Source organism: Gekko japonicus, unplaced genomic scaffold (assembly GCF_001447785.1).
Source record: "Gekko japonicus isolate JY-2015 unplaced genomic scaffold, Gekko_japonicus_V1.1 scaffold3071, whole genome shotgun sequence".
NCBI lineage: Eukaryota > Metazoa > Chordata > Lepidosauria > Squamata > Gekkonidae > Gekko > Gekko japonicus.
In genome coordinates this window covers 89,372-106,243 of record NW_015162566.1, presented here as the reverse complement: position 1 = coordinate 106,243, position 16,872 = coordinate 89,372, and the positions used below count along the sequence as shown (strand labels likewise).

At 45.7% G+C, this 16,872-nt stretch overlaps 1 protein-coding gene across 3 annotated transcripts in view; it reads left to right on the top strand.

Annotated features, from left to right (window-relative positions):
- The first annotated feature begins 645 nt into the window (after positions 1–645).
- CLMP (CXADR-like membrane protein) overlaps positions 646–16,872 on the top strand; it is an 89,355-nt gene continuing 73,128 nt past the window's right edge. For all 3 annotated transcript variants that reach the window (XM_015406410.1, XM_015406409.1, XM_015406411.1), the window contains exon 1: positions 646–1,021. In XM_015406410.1, the coding sequence (XP_015261896.1) occupies positions 865–1,021 (157 nt within the window). In that variant the 5' untranslated portion in view covers positions 646–864. The remainder of the gene's footprint in view (positions 1,022–16,872) is intronic.

The following is a 16,872-nucleotide window of genomic DNA, read 5'->3' as shown; positions in this document are numbered from 1 at the left end:
GTTATATAGATTCATGGAGGATGAGTCTATCAGTGGCTACGAGCCAGGGTGGCTGAAGGGACCCTCCACATTCAGAGGCACTAAATCTCTGAATCCCAAAGCCAGGAGGCAACATCAGGGGAAGGCCTCGGTCACTATGCCCTGTTGTTGGCCCTCCAGAGGAACCAGTTGGCCACTGTGTGAGACAGGATGCTGGACTGGATGGACCACTGGTCTGATCCAGCAGGGCTCTTCTGATGTTCTTATCAGGGGAAGGCCTCGGCCTCTCTGCCCTGTTGTTGGCCCTCCAGAGGAACCAGTTGGCCACTGTGTGAGATAGGATGCTGGACTAGATGGACCACTGGTCTGACCCGGCTGGGCTCTTCTGATGTTCTTGTAATAATTTGTCAAGGGTAGGCATCCATTCGCAGAGAATCTGTGGCTGTTCTTTAGCTGCATAAGAAATATCATTTCCCATTTTGACCCCAGCAGAAGCGCCTTGGTTTCCCATAGAAGGTAAGGCTGCTGTATTACCAGGGGTGAGCAACAGCTCAACCACATGACCAGCCTCGACTGCTAATCCGGGTTGATGACAGGGAGGGGCAGTTCTGGGAGCCAGCCATGTGGTTAAAATCGTACAGTGTGTGTTTCTCCCCCACCCTCCCTCTTTTCTCCTTTTCTTTCCAGACATGCAGAATTACTTTGTGCAGCCATAGATGTGTCTCTCAGCTGCACTGCCTCTGCCTTCCCTCTTTCCAGATGCTGACAGGCTCTGAATCGGCAGACAGAGAGAAACAGCTCCTCTCCTATCTGCGTGGTAACTGGACGGGGGATGAATAGCAGCCGAGGAGAAAGAGCAAAGTTGGTTATTTTTCTGGCACATGGATGCAATTACGCGGAGCACATTCCAGAGGCGTTACTTTGAATTTTGAGCAGGTCTGCTTGCCATTCCCGAGTGGAAAGAAATTTTTAAAAAGGGAAGAAAAGTCTCTCTCGCTCTCTCTCGAAGACGGAATGTCTGCACTTTCTATCTTGATTCTAGGTAAGCCATAAGGTTTTTATACATTAATTGACTAAGAAAACTGAACTTACTAACTTATCAGTAACCAGCAAAGGAGGAGCCCGGGGGGGGGGGGTTACTTTTTTAAAAATAAGGGTATCAAAGTCTATTGTGCGTGGAGAGCGTCCTCTTTGTTTTATTTTTTGTTATTTTCACAGTTAACACAAGCAAACCAAAGTTGAAACCCTCTTCTCCCCCCCCCCTTATTAGAAATAACACTACTTAAAGTGTGAGGTTCCATTCTTCTGAAGGTACAGAGAATGTTTCTACAATAAGCTACTAAAGATTTTGGCACTAATTTGGAAGAAATGGTGCATTTTGCTTACAGGGTCTTTCACCGGCAGACGCAGAAGATTATTTTATAATACAAAAACCTTAGACAAGTTTGTCTTTTTCGGACAAATGCGAACAACAGCTCATTGTTACAGGATAGCGGGCCAGTTGACTTAACGTTTGTTGTGTTTATGTGTGGCGGAGTAGAGTTTTGTGCTGGAATTTACTTCTGATATTTTAAAAGAGCCCATTGTTTCCAATTGACACCGTAGACAGCCCAAATTAGAAACAGATGTGTTAAAGTACAAGGAGGAGGGAGGTGCGGGAGAGGGTGAGAGGGGGTGGTGGAAGGGGGTCAGAGAGAGAGAAAAAGGAGAAAGAAAAAGAACAAAAAAGGAGAGAAAATGGAAAAGAGGCATAGCTGGGGGTGTGGGTAGAAGACAAAGGTCTGGATGATCAAAGAGGAGAGGAGAAGGGAAGACAATGAAAGAGCAGAGAGGCACAATAAAAGGAACTAATGGCTATTTTACACACTACAGGAAGGCAAACAAGGTTTGCAGTGGAATTAAAAAATGGGAGCAATAGTTAATCCCAGGTTCCCGAGAAGTGTAGCTATACTTTGTTGTTGTCTCACTTACACTTTCCATTTGAGACACACACTTAACGCATCGGCAGGCGTAATCTTCGTGGGGGCGGCGGGGCTTCAGCCCCCGCCGAAATTTTCAGGAAGGTGCTCAGCCTCCCCCGGGAGCCACCCTTGCTCCTAGCAAAGCAATGCCTCTGGCCCAGCCCCCCCCACCCCGGAAATTGGAAAGTCTACACCCTTGCCAATCCAGCCAAAGTTCAGCATTTTAAAGCCCCACTAGTTTCAACAGAATATTTATCTATTTATTGCAGTTATATCCCGCAAGCGGGCTCAGGGCGGGTAACACCATGTTAGAGGATAAGCATGTGGTGAAATCTCTCCCATTGGAACTGATGTGTAAAGGCTCATTGGAACCTTAGAGCCTTGATACATCTGCTGCAACCCAAGCCCTCCTAAGTTACGGGCTACCTTTTCAGATGGACACGGTGTTATCCTCAGCTCTGGCTCATAAAAGCTTTAAGATGCCTCCCGGGGTCCTTGCCGTTTTGGCGGCGGCAGATTAATACGGCAGTCCCTCGAGGACGGAAGCCAATGGGGCCTCAGAATTGAGCCAGGTAACGGCCCAGTGGGTAAAGTCGCCCTATCAGGAGCCACAAAGCATGGACAGACAGACAGTACCGACCTGGGGAAACGATGAAGTCAGAAGTAGCAATTGTATTAAGACACTGTACTTAAAATCCTTTTTAAGTACACGTTTCTCACTGACATCTACATATACCATACAAGAACTGGCTGACTGTTTGCCACCGAGGGCAGGAAGCAAAACTGGTGTGTCCCATGCCATCTTTACAGAACAGACAAGACACCTTAGCACCAAATACAACAGCACCCATAAAATGGAGGAGGTACGACAGCAACAACAACAGAGGAAATGATTAAGAAAAGGAAGACATGAGTAAAATGAGATGAAGGCCCGGTCCCGCTCCCTGTGATGTTAGATGAAAGCTCTTTCACCGGCTCTCTGGGGACTCCGCGATATGGAAAGCGAGCTTCTCCCTCAATCCCCACTTACACATTGGACTGACAAACAGGCGGCTCTGTGAAGAAAATCCTGTATCAGGGCCTCATAAGGACTGCCATGTCTTGATTCCTCCTTGCTATCCTGGGAGACCTGGAGAAGTAGACACAAATGACAAAGCCTCCTGACCCTCTTAAGAGAGAGAGATAAGAGACAAGGAGAGATCAGATCAGAAAGCCATTATAGGGGATAAGGAATATGGAAGCCAGAGGAATAACAGCAGGCAAAGTTGGGGTGCCCGATGCTTCCAAAAGTCAGTCCATGGAACAGATTGGACTATGGAGCAGCCACCAGGTTAGCACGGGAGGAAGGAACATGATTGACACACTAAGATCATTGTCCCTTATTTATTTGAAGCATTTCTATGTGACCTTTCCACCCAGTGGGAGAGCCAGTTTGGTGTAGTGGTTAAGTGCGCGGACTCTAATCCTGGGAGAACCGGGTTTGATTCCCCACTCCTCCACTTGCACCTGGCTGAATGACCTAGGGCAAGCCATAGTTCTGGTAAGAGCTGTTCTTGAAAAAAGAGCAGTTTCTGTCAGAGCTCTCTCAGCCCCACCTACCTCACAGGGTGTCTGTTGTGGGGAGGGGAAGGGAAAGGAGTTTGTAAGCCACTCTGAGACACCTTTGGGTAGTGAAGGGCAGGGTATAAATCCAATCTCTTCAAGGTAGCAGATATCGGAATGTTTAAAACATCAGAACATTTAAAACATAACAATATAAATGAGACTTAAAACAAATAAAACAAATATAAACTTACAAAGGCACACAAATGGGGAAGAGGGCTCACAAGAGTTAGTGAGGCAAAACATAACGGAGCCAAAAACTCTTTACTCACTGGCAGAAGACAATGCTAGAGGGAACAGATTTAGAGTCCAGCGGCACCTTTAAGACCAACAAAGGTTTATTCAAGGTATGAGTTTTCGTGTGCAGGCACACTTTTTCAAATACATTGGAATGGTAGGTCAGGTTCAGACTTATAGACAATGTTGTTGTTGTTCAGTCGCACAGTCGAGTCCGACTCTTCGCGACCCCATGGACCAGCTCCCGCCAGGCCTTCCGGTCTTCCGCCGTCCTCTGAAGTTGGCTCAATTTCATGTTCATTGCATCTATGACACTGTCTAACCATCTCATCCTTTGCCGTCCCCGTCTTCTTTGACCTTCAATCTTTCCCAGCATCAGGGTCTTCAATCAGGGTAGACAATGACTTAACAGCAAATGAAGGAGTAACATGATGATGTTTAAGATATGCAAGGTCAGAACTAAATAACAAGCTAAGGTTAGAAGGTCAACAGTTGTAAAGCAATAAACGTGTCGAAATAGCAGATGAATGTCTAAATGTGTCTTCTCGTTTGTGGGAAGCAAACCGAGGATCTCCATTAAGCAAATGGAGGATCTCCATTCTCTCCTCCCAGGCATGGAGATCACCTAACAGCACTTTCAGAGATGGATATAGTGTCAAGTCAGCTAGAGGGAGACAGATGAGGAAGTTATAAGTCAGGGAGGGAGTTCTACATTTTGACACCCGGATGACCATTAAGGCCCTTTCTTGGGTTACCACCTATCCAACCTCAAATTGTGGGAGCACCCGAAGCAGAGCCTCTGAAGGTGACTAGAGTGGCTGGATAGGGTCGTATGGGAGTAGATGCTCCTTAGTCCTTCAGGTACTTATTTTATTTATTTATTTATTTATCATATTTGTATCCCGCCCTCCCCAATGGGCTCAGGGCGGCTAACAAGGTCAAAGTCATTTGCCATGCCATAGGTAAAAACATATAAAACATAGTAAAACATCCGACACTAAAACCACAGTACTCAATCCATTACTAATATCCTAAATCCAAGATGGTAACACCGCAGTTCCAGATGGTCCTCCCATAGTATACATGTCCAATGGCGACGGCTTGTCAGATCTTCAATAGTTTCCAGGTTCTTCCTCGGGCCTCGTCGATGCATCCTTTAAAATCCTTTAAGGTATGTTGGCCCCAAGCAGTATAGGGTTTTAAAGATCAATGCCAGTACCTTGAATTGAGCCCAGAAGGAACCTGGAGGCCAGTGTAGATGGACACCTTACTAGCTGCCCCGTATGTCACATCTCCAATAAAAACTTTCCATTACTCCGGATCAGTGTTCCCTCTAAGCTGAGTTAGTGTGAGCTAGTGCACAGTTTTTTAGCCTCCGGCTCACACATTTTTGTCTCAGCCCAGGAAGGCTGGCTCCGGAGCGAACTAATTGATGCAGCAGCCAAATCGCCCGCTCACAACTTTAATGCCAGTAGCTCACAAAGTAGAATATTTGCTCACAAGACTCCACAGCTTAAAGGGAGCATTGCTCGGGATAGTTCCAAAGGTTCAGTTTCCTTTACAGGGAGGGACTGCAAGAGGCATCTAAGTGATGTTGCGCAAAATCATGGGTAGAACGGCAAGTGGAGGCATGTCTCTCCGGGATTAGCCATCAAGTCCGAAGGAAGAGGGGACCTTTCACACACCCCATCCTTCTGACTTGTGGGATCCATGGTAGTACACACCGTACGATCACCCCAGCATGGGGAAATCTCTATTATCAATACCTGGTACATCTTAAAGGCAGTTTGTTGACAGAAAAGTTGATAAGCAGGGCTTTTTTTCTGGAAAAAGAGGTGCCAGAACTCTCAAGAGGAAAATGAAGGAGAAACACACGGGATTCTTTGAAACAATTTTATTTTCATGCATTACAGACTTAAAGGTAAAGGTAAAGGTTCCCTTGCTCGAAAGCCAGTCAAATCCGATTCTAGGGTTGCGGTGCTCATCTCCGTTTCAAAGCCGAAGAGCCAGTGCTGTCCGAAGACGTTTCTGTGGTCATGTGGCCGGCATGACTAAACACCAAGGCGCATGGAACGCTGTTACCTTCCCACCGAAGTGGTACCTACTTATCTACTTGCAATTTCTTGCTTTCGAACTGCTAGGTTGGCAGGAGCTGGAACTAGAGATGGGAGCTCACTCCATCATGCGGCACCCGGGTCTCGAACTGCTGAACTACTGACCTTCCACAGCCTGCAGTTCAGCGTCTTAACCCCTTGAGCCACCGCAGCTCCTTACAGACTTACCCTACCTTAAAGCCATTTCTAAACTTTAGACATGTCACCTACTTCCTCAGTTCTTTATAGGGTCTTGCTTCTGATGCCTAACGCTGAATGATGACCTTGAAGCATCCCCTCATTTAAATCTTATTTTTGATTTTAAAATTTTTGTGATGTCACAAGTGACATCATGCTCCCCCGGTGCCCCTCATGAACTTTAGACAATTTTTGAGAATTTTGTTTCCACAAAGAGGTTCCAGAACTCTTTAAGACACAGCAAGACTCCTGTTTGGGAAACCTGTGTCTTCAGTCACATTTTTCCACCAAATAAATTTAAGCAGCGGATGTGGCATGTTACCTTGCATGAAATGGAAAGGAAAGCGGACATTATTTCTGGGTCACCAGAATGTCTGTAGTTTTGCTTCAGAAAAATATCGGTGTGCGATTAAAAAAAAAAATGAAGTACATGTATGACATACTGCCGGCCACATGACCACGGAAATGTCTTCGGACAGCGCTGGCTCTTCGGCTTGGAAACGGAGATGAGCACCACATCCCTAGAGTCGGATTTGACTAGCTCTCAAGCAAGGGAAACCTTTACCTTTTACCCTATTGCCTGCATAGAAAAACCCTCTTGAATAATTCAGTTTTGCATAGTTTGCAGAAAGCCAGGAGAGGTAGAGCCTTCCTGACCTCCTTCAGCAAACTGTTCTTCAAGGTGTGCTTTAGTCATTGCAAACCTAGGCTAAAATTTAAAAAGTTCGTCTTCAAGGTGCCACCAAATTCCTGTTTGCAGCAGCAGACTGACACGGCTGTTCCTCTGGGACTAGTTACAATGGAAGTTTCCCCACTTGTATTTGGCTGGGTAGAGCAGAAAAACAGAGCAGTCTCAAGACAAAGGTCGTGCAACTGATCTTGAAATACAACCAGAAGAGGACTCACTTTAGGGGAGGGCTGTGGCTCAGTGGCAGAGCCTCTGTTTGGCATGCAGAAGGTCTCAAGTTCGATTCCTGGCATCTCCAGGTAAGAGACCAGGTGATGTGAAAGACCTCTGCTGGAGACCCTGGAGAGCTGCTACCAGTCTGAGTAGACAATACTGACCATGATGGACCAAAGGTCTGATTCGGTATAAGGCAGCTTCACGTGTTCATGTGATCTCCTCTTTGACCCCTATTCCCATAACATGTAACAGGAGCGAGTATATTCTTACTACAAACTGCCTTGGATACTCACGTTCCTGGGATCCCAGATGACCACAGACTGTGACTGCAGCCATGAAATTAAAAGACGCCTGCTCCTTGGGAGGAAAGCGATGGCGAACCTAAACAGCATGATAAAAAGTAGAGACATCACCCTGCCAACAACAGTCCGCATGGTCAAAGCAATGGTATTCCCAGTAGTCATGTATGGCTGCGAGAGTTGGACTATAAGGAAGGCTAAGCGCCGAAGAATAGATTCTTCTGAACTATGGTGCTGGAGAAGACTCTTGAGAGTCCCTTGGACTGCAAGGAGATCAAATCAGTCAATCCTCAAAGAAATCAACCCTGACTGTTCCCTGGAAGGCCAGATAATGAAACTGAAGCTCCAATACTTTGGCCACCCAATGAGAAAGGAGCACTCACTGGAGAAGACCCTGATGCTGGGAAAGATTGAAGGTCAAAGAAGACGGGGACGGCAAAGGATGAGATGGTTAGACAGTGTCATAGATGCAACGAACATGAAATTGAGCCAACTTCAGAGGACGGCGGAAGACAGGAGGGCCTGGCGGGAGCTGGTCCATGGGGTCGCGAAGAGTCGGACTCGACTGTGCGACTGAACAACAAAAGAATTAATCTGCAATTGAGGCTTGAATCCCATGGACACATAGAACTGCCTTATACTGAATCAGGCCCTTGGTCCATCAAGGTCTGTATTGTCTACTCAGACGGGCAGCAGCTCTCCAAGGTGTCAGGCAAAGGTCTTTCGCATCACCTACCGCCAGATCTTTTAACTGGAGATACCCTGGACTGAAGCTGGGACCTTCTGTATGCCGAACAAATGCTCTACCACCGAGCCACAGCCCTTCCCATAATCCTACCACTCTGGTCAGCCAAGTCTGAAGCCTTTTGTGACTCAAAGAGCCATCCTGTGACAGAACAAGTTTTCCTACTGGCAGCAGAGTCTCCTCATCAGAGGAAGTTCTTTGGGTCACAGGAAGGTTTCCGACTTGGCTGAGAAGACCTGCTGGATTCATGCCGAAGTTAGAAAAGCTGGAACGTGTCAACCCTAGCTTCCGTATAAGGGCCACAATGGTGGTACAGTTGGTGACAAAGGTGAACATTCTTTCAGACAGTTCCAATGATATCAGTGGGCCTAGCCATAGCCAGTGTTCCCTCTAAGCTGAGTTAGTGTGAGCTAGCGCACAGTTTTTTAGCCTCTGGCTCACATGTTTTTGTCTTAGCCCAGGAAGGATGGCTCCAGAGCAAACTAATTCATGCAGTATCCAAATCGCTCACTCACAACTTTAATGCCAGTAGCTCACAAAGTAGAATTTTTGCTCACAGGACTCCACAGCTTAGACGGAGCATTGTCCACAGTTGACATGCAAAGACTCTTTTAGACCTCAGTCGCAGCTACTTCTTTAAGAGCACTTTTGAAATGGCTCTTCTGTCACTACCAAAGTGTCTGGAATAATCGCTGGACTCAGATGCTCAGCACCTTATGTGATCAGTGGGGATTTAGTGATGTGGGTCTCGACTATGCCATCATTAAGAGGATTAATAAGGAATAGCAGGGCATTTAAGTAGCCTCAACCCTGAGACCTTGTTTACATGCATTTTCTTTGGACTCTGACAGCAGTCTCAGGGTCACTGCACAGGACCGAGGGAATCCTGACACAGCGGGGGGGGGGGAGATGGCCTAAAGAGAAATAAAAAATGGCACATATCTTTCCTGCTGTAGCACAGCACCACTAAAAGCAGTTCCACAAAACCCACAGCAAAAAAAACCCCACGGTTTTGCTGCTAGGATTGCCAAAGTGGGAAAATGTAATGCGAGTAAAGTTTAAATTGCCTCCGGCTGCCACCCGTCCCAGCTTTTGCACTCCTTAGAAGATCTGAATTTTAAGGCTGCGATCCTAGGCACACTTACCAGAAGGTAAGTTGCATTGAACTCAGTCGGGCTTACTTTTTGGGAAATGATTTTAGGAATGGGCTGTAAACCCTATTTACAAAGGTGGAAAATTACATTCCGTCTGCAAATTGGATTTCTGTATCACCCTTTGCCAGACAGCTTAGGGGGCCCTTTGGGTAGCGTGATGGAATAATTTGCTCGAGATTCCAGGGTTAAAATGCTTGTGTCTGTGCAGCCTCGGATAAAACATTTCTATGTCGATCTTTTAAAAAGCCCTGTTGGGCGGGGCCTGTCGTTAATGGGCTCAGCAACATCATCTATTGGCCAAACTAAAAAGCAGATCCAGAATACTCGTTTCAGATTATTACTACTACTTTTATTTTTAAACTGCTTCCTGGTTGAAACTCTCAAACCAGCTTGTGAAGTTAACAGGATGATGGTTTCTGTTGATTCTGACAGGTAGAATGATCGATACGAATGCTCTGACACATGTCCACAAAACTGCACTCTGCCCATTCTTGATTATTCTATGAATCCGGTAATGTACATACAAAGCCAAAAACTCCTAAGGAAGCATTTTATTTGATCACATTTTCCCTGTGCCCAGTGGCTTTCGCGGCCGATGAATTAGGTTTTGCTCTACAGCCTGCAGTATATGCTTGCAGCCAGTGGACTGCGGGGACTGTAGTTTTATTTTGTCTTGTAAAACAAAGTGAGGTCAGATAAGATCAGATTTTACACGGGAGACTTGTGGATAAGGAATCCCAACTGCTGTGATGGCAGTCAGCACCAAATTCCTTTGTCCTCAGTGCTGAAGTGGCTAAGCAAAAGTCCTTCTTACATATCCACATAGTGTAAACGTACAAAATATCATATTCAGTTTATAATACAATCAAAAGTGCTAAAATGTCATTTAAAAACAACAATCCTGGTGTTCCTTTGCTTATGTACTTACATGCTGAACCACAGGACTGTAATGTTTTTAAACGATACTTTAGCACTTTTGACTGTATTATTATAAACTAGGAGCCAGTTTGGTGTAGTGGTTAAGAGCGGCGGACTCTAATCTGGAGAATCGGGTTTGATTCCCCACTCCTCCACATGAAGCCAGCTGGGTGACCTTGGGTCAGTCACAGTTCTCTCCAGGGCTCTTTTTGTAGAAAAAGCCGAGCAGGAACTCATTAGCATAATAGGCCACACCCAACAGCAGGAACTCATTAGCCTATTAGGCCACACCCCTGACAGCACAGCATATTAACATATTAGGCCACACCCCATGTTACCAGAAGTGTGGTCATCCAGCCACACCCACCTTTTGCTTCTTATTCTGTTTACCTTGTTTGTTGTCAAAACCCAGGGCTTTTTTTGTAGCAGGATCCCCTTTGCATGTTAGGCCACACACCCCTAATGTAGCCAATCCTAATGAGTTTCTGCTGTTGGGTGTGGCCTATTATGCTAAAGAGTTCCTGCTGGGCGTGGCCAACTTGGGAGCCAGCCGGAACTCCATTCCTGTGCGTTCCTGCCCAAAAATAGCCCTGTTTCTCTCAGCGCTCTCTCACAGGGTGTCTGTTGTGGGGAGGGGAAGGGAAAGGAGTTTGTAAGCCGCTCTGAGAGACTCCTTCGGGTAGTGAAAAGTGCGATATAACAACCAACTCTTCTTCTTCTTCTATATATGATATTTTGTGCATAGTTATATTTTACTTTCATTCTTGTTCAACCTTTATGGTTACCTTTCTTTTGTAGAGTTGTGTGTCCCCCCCCCTTTTTTGGTTGTACTCTCCTTCTTATATATGACATACCAAACAAAGGTGTTGAATAGATTATGTGCAGCTATTCTGGTATTTGTCAATCTCACGGTGGTGTGATGGGTACGCATTTTAGATAAAGAAAAAATAGCCTCCAAGAAAATGCGACACCCTCGTCTAACTGCAACAATGAACCATTCATCCCCATATATAGGGCATGGTACCCCAGTTTTGGAAGCCAACTAGATGCACATCTATATGAAATAGTGGGTTCTGGGCTGTATACACAAGAAGCCATTGTTATCAGTCCTATTAGAAAGATCCCAAACCAAACCACATTTTGGCTCACCGATGAGGCAGTGAAGCATATAAAAGAATCTCATGTTCAGAGGCAGTTTCAAGTTTCGGCAAGTTACTTTTGTCAGTTTCTTACTTTTCCCACTTCTGTAAAACCGGTGAAAGTGTCCCCATTGATTAGAAAGTGCATTAGATATACAAAGAGTTCTCTTTATTTATTGTTGCAGTACAGAAACATCACTCACAAATGACCCCTTCTAAACTAGATTCCAGTGGGTAGCCGTGCTGGTCTGAAGCAACAGAACAAAGTTTGAGTCCAGTGGCACCCTGAAGGCCAACAGAGTTAAATTCTGGGCATATGCTTTGTGTACACTTCTTCTTTGGTGCCAGTTTGGTGTAGTGGTGTAGCGCAAACTCTAATCCAGGAGAACCGGGTTTGATTCCCCATTCCTCCACATGCAGTTGCTGGTGTGACCTTGGGTCAGTCACAAGTTCTCTCAGAGCTGTTCTCTCACGAGCAATTCTCGAAAGAGCTCTCTCAGCCCCATCTGCCTCACAGGGTGTCTGTTGCGGGGAGGGGAAGGGAAAGGAGATTGTAAGCCACTCCGAGATTCCTTCGGGTAGTGAAGGGCGGGGTATAAATCCAATCTCCTCCTCCTCCTCCTTGTTCTTCTTTCCCCCAGAATTAAACATTGTTGGTCTTAAAGGTGCCGCTGGACTCAAACTTTGTTCCCTTCTAAACTAAAAAGTGCTCTTGGTTTTATTTCTGCAAATTTGGCTCCTCCTTACTCTCAAAGAGACTCGAGTGTGCCGCATGACGGAGTGAGCTCCAGTCTCTGGTTCCAGCTCCTGCCAACCTAGCAGTTCAAAAGCAAGAAATTGCAAGTAGATAAATAGGTACCACTTCGGTGGGAAGGTAACAGCGTTCCGTGCACCTTGGTGTTTAATCATGCCGGCCACATGACCACGGAAACGTCTTCGGACAGCAGTGGCGCTTCGGCTTTGAAAACAGAGATGAGCACCGCAACCCTTGAGGCGGATTTGACTGGCTTTCGAGCAAGGGAACCTTTACCTTTACTTTCAAAACGCCACGCTAGCCTGTCCCCACATCCTCTGAAGCACAGGCCGAATATATTGTTCTAAGTACAGCCTATGTGCATATACGCATGGCGTCTTTGATTCCAACAGTGCCTCCATATATAAAACATAAATTAAGGGAAGAAGCCCTTGATTTCCTTTTCCTGGCTGCTGCTTAGGACAAGCATCAGTAGAGGAGGGTGCCTGCCGCTCTCCCGCCATGTGCATATTTATGAGACAAGTGCCGGCTGCTTAGTTCTGCCGAAAATATTTTTCAAAAGCGCCTTGATCAAAATTTTAAAAGGTAAGGAAGCGTCTCACAGAGCCCGGAAATCTCCATCAGAGCAAGGAGGCGAGGGAGCGCCAGGGAAGGACACAAAAGAACCAGCTCGGTTGCACCCCGCAGACCCCCGAATATCAAGCCGAAACTGCAAGCCAAGCACTTCCCGTCTCATTCCATCGCTCCCCACCCTTTCGGAATTAAAAACGAAAATTTGTGGGGTTTCGGCCTTTAAGGCAAATCACTTTATGGCTCCGTTGTTTAAATTTAGAGGGGGCTCTTTTGAGGGGCGGGGGCGGGTGGTTCGACTTGAGGGAAGAGCCTCAGAGCCCAGGGCCTGTCATGTCAGATTACTTCCGGTGCCACTTCCAATTATTTCCAATCACCATTCCAGGGACAGGAGGAAACGGAGCCAGATTCTACAGCATCAGGCTTTCTTTTTCCCTTGAACAAAAGAATCGTTTATCAACATGTTGCTGATAGGAAGGTCTTAGGGTAGATCTGATGTTCGGTGGACAAGGGACAAACCTCCCAGAGCAAGCCCAAGGAAGACTGAAACAAGTGTTCAAAGTAGTCTAGAATATGACGCAACCACCCAAAGTGAAGTTGGCCCAATGCTTGGCAAATTTTGAGTCTTATTTGGTGTAGTGGTTAAGTGCGCGGGTTCTAATCTGGGAGAACCGGGTTTGATTCCCCACTCCTCCACTTGGCTGGGTGACCTTGGGCAAGCTGTTGTTGAAAAAGAGCCGTTTCTGTCAGAGCTATTATTATTATTATTATTATTATTATTATTATTATTATTATTATTATTATTATTATTATTATTATTATTATTATTATTATTATTATTATTATTATTATTTTGAGGAAGCCTTACTATGGTTTCTGGCCTTTCCCCCATTCCTTGGAATCCTATTCCATGGGCTCAGAGTTTCATCATTTTAAAATTATCACACTTCCATAGTATGGGAAACTACTTATCGGTCAAGGCTCAGTGCGGTGAATTTGAAAGTCACAGTTTAGTTCCTAAAGTAGAGACTGACACAAAAGAGCTCCCACCACTTAAGCAGGGAGCTGATGCAATACCATAGCGGCAATCTACTTAATGTTTGTTTCCTGTGACACTGACCTGAGGACACATGACAACTACATTGTAATCCATAATACGGTATTATTTTTGTGTTGGATGGTGTTATGCCGCAAACACTTGATGGGGGTAAGCGTCTCTCTTTTAGAATTAGTTAAGAACAGAAGGGAAAAAATAAGTTAGGGCTGAGTCAAAAAGTGCCGAATTCAACTCCACTGAGCATGGAAACCCACACCTTTAGAACATAAGAGAAGCCAATGTTGGATCAGGCCAATGGTCCATCCAGTCCAACAGTCTGTGTCACACAGTGGCCCAAATCCAGGTGCCATCAGGCCCACCAGTGGGGCCATACTCCAAAAGCCCTCCCACTCTTACCCCCCAAGCACCAAGAATACAGAGCATCATTGCTCCAGAGTGTTCCCTTTATACCTTGTGACTAATAATCACTGATGGACCTCTGCTCCGTGTGTTTCTCCAATCCCTCTTGAAGCTGTCTATGCTTGTAGCCGCTGCCACTTCCTGCGGCAGTGAATTCCACATGTTAATGACTCTTAGGTTGAAGAAGTACTTCCTTTTATCTGTTCTAACCCGACTGCTCATCAGTTTCATTGAGTGCCCATGTGTTCTTCTATCGTGAGAAAGGGAGAAAAGTACTTCTTGTCTACCTTCTCTATCCCATGCATAAACCTTTCTTAAGCTTAGCCAATCTAGCCACACTCATCCATGCCACAGTAACCTCTAGACTTAACAGCTGTGCTGTTCTGCATGGTGCTGGCCTACAAGATGATTCCAAAACTTCAGCTGGTGAAAATCTTGCCGCTCGTAAGCTGTCAGTAGCGAGAAGTTATACACCTATGATGCTGACTTTGAGATGGTCGCACTGTCTGTTCCCCAATTCAGTGCAAGGGGCTGGTTTTTACCATTGGAGACCTTCTTGGCCTGGGAACCCCATCCTTGAAGGACTGCCTCTCTCACGCTGTTCTCCCTCTTGTGAACTCATGTGGCATCTCCGCCTCTCCAACCAATTCCTGATCAGTAGAAGTAGAATAACTTTCTTGGAGGCATCAGGAAGGCACATGAGGTGGTGGCAGCTACAAGCATGGACGGCTTCAAGAGGGAATTGGATCAACATCTGGAGCAGAGGTCCATCCGTGGCTATTAGCCACAAGGTATAGATAGGAACTCTCGGTCTGGGGCAAGGGATGCTCTGTATTCTTGGTGCTTGGGGGGGGCAACAGTGGGAGGGCCTCTAGTGTCCTGGCCCCACTGCTGGACCTCCTGATGGCACCTGGTATTTTTGGCCACTGTGTGACAAAGTGCTGGACTGGATGGGCCATTGGCCTGATCCAACATTGGCTTCTCTTATGTTCTTATGTTATGTTCATTCATTCTTTTGATCAACTGGAAGCTCTGCAAGACTGAATCATACAAAAGGATGCATCTAACCTCGTCTGGGAGGCTTCCGGAGTGTTGTAGGATAATGGCTGATTATATTGGTTAATGCTGCTGTTTTTAAAGTTGTTGAAAATGGAATAGGCCTTTAAATGTCACTGCAAGCCATTTTCAGTCTTTCACTGGAGAAAGCTAGGTTGCAGGCGTAACCAAATATTTTCTCTGATATAAGAATAAGAATTATAATTATAGTGTGGCATGTGTAGTAAAACCAGGAGATCCAAAGATTCTCTGGCAGCCAGAAGTTCTAGCTCTTTAGCATTATGCACCACTAGATGGCAAGCTAGACTTTTTTTAGGGAAGAGATGATTCAGATGGTTTGCTGTTGCCTGCCTCTGTGTCGTGGCCCTGGTATTCCTTGGAGGTCGCCCTTCCAATTCCTAGCCATAGCCGATCCAGCTTAGCTTCCAAGATCTAACAAGATCAGGCTTGCCTGGGCTATCCAGGTCAGGGCGACATAAGAATATTTTCTTTGACATAGGAGTGTGTATGTTTTGTTAGGAGCTGCGGTGGCTCAAGGTATTTTCTTTGACATAGGAGTGTGTATGTCTTGTTACTGTGATGTGAGAATATACATGTCGCGACAGCAAAGATCAGCAAAAGGTACCACATGGTCCATTGGTGTACCATCTACCAATTTCTTTTAGACTACGTGGTGCTCCTTCATTGCTGGGATTCTTGCATAAAATGTTGGACTCGCTGTTTTTTGGTCTGATTCATCTAGCAAAGCACTGCATCAGCAACTGTGCATATTCAGTATCACTTAACACAATTAGTTATGCCTTAACTGATTGAAACATGCTTAGTGGGCAGTCTTAACTTAGTAACTCAAAGCACACTGGTAGACCATGAAAAGAAGGCTTTTTAAAATACCAAAGTCAACCCACAAGCCAAATTCTAGAAGAATCTGAAGCAAGACAAAATATTGTGCCATCTTACCGACAATCGGGTTTATTGTAGCATGTTCTGTGGGCAAGGAACTCTATTATCAGAGGCACAGAGATGTCGCTCGCCACACCAACCACAAAAAGTTTAATATGAGGTTAATTCACTGCTTGCTTTGTAAAGCTTGCTTTGCAAAGCTTGCTTTGCTTTTTCGGTCATGCCAAAATGTGTAACTAGTTAAAAGTGGCTGTTGTTTTAGCAGGAGACCCCTGCCTCCTCTTGCACAATTTCACTGTTTGGCAGTACAATCCTACGAAGTTATGCCAATCTAAACCCACTGAAATGAATGGACTTAGACTGCCTAGGACTGCGGTATTTACTTCTTCCAGCATAAATGAAGCAGTGACCCAGGCTTGGCTTCTCTCAGGTGCTGCAAGATGTTGTGTCTGAAGCAAGCTAAAACCTGCCAAGGGAACAGAGACGTTCAAGCAGAGAAAAGGAGCCAGAAATCTATGTATCTGTCAGTTGATAGCCTACACTGGCTTTGTGATTTACTCTATAGGACATCAAAGTCATTAAAACAGGCAGAACGTTCAAGCAGAGAAAAGGAGCCAGAAATCTATGTATCTGTCAGTTGATACCCTACACTGTCTGGCTTTGTGATTTACTCTATAGGACATCAAAGTCATTAAAACAGGCAGAAAGATAGTACTTTCTTTCACAGTGTAGTAGCGTTGCCAGCCTCCAGGTGGGGCCTGGAGATCTCCTGCTTTGACGACATCTCCAGCTGACAGAGATCTGCTCCCCTGGAGAAAATGGCTGCTTTGAAGGGGGGGACTCTATGGCATTGTACCCTGCTGAGGCCCCTCCCTTCCCCAAACCTCTCCCTCTCCCGGATCCACCC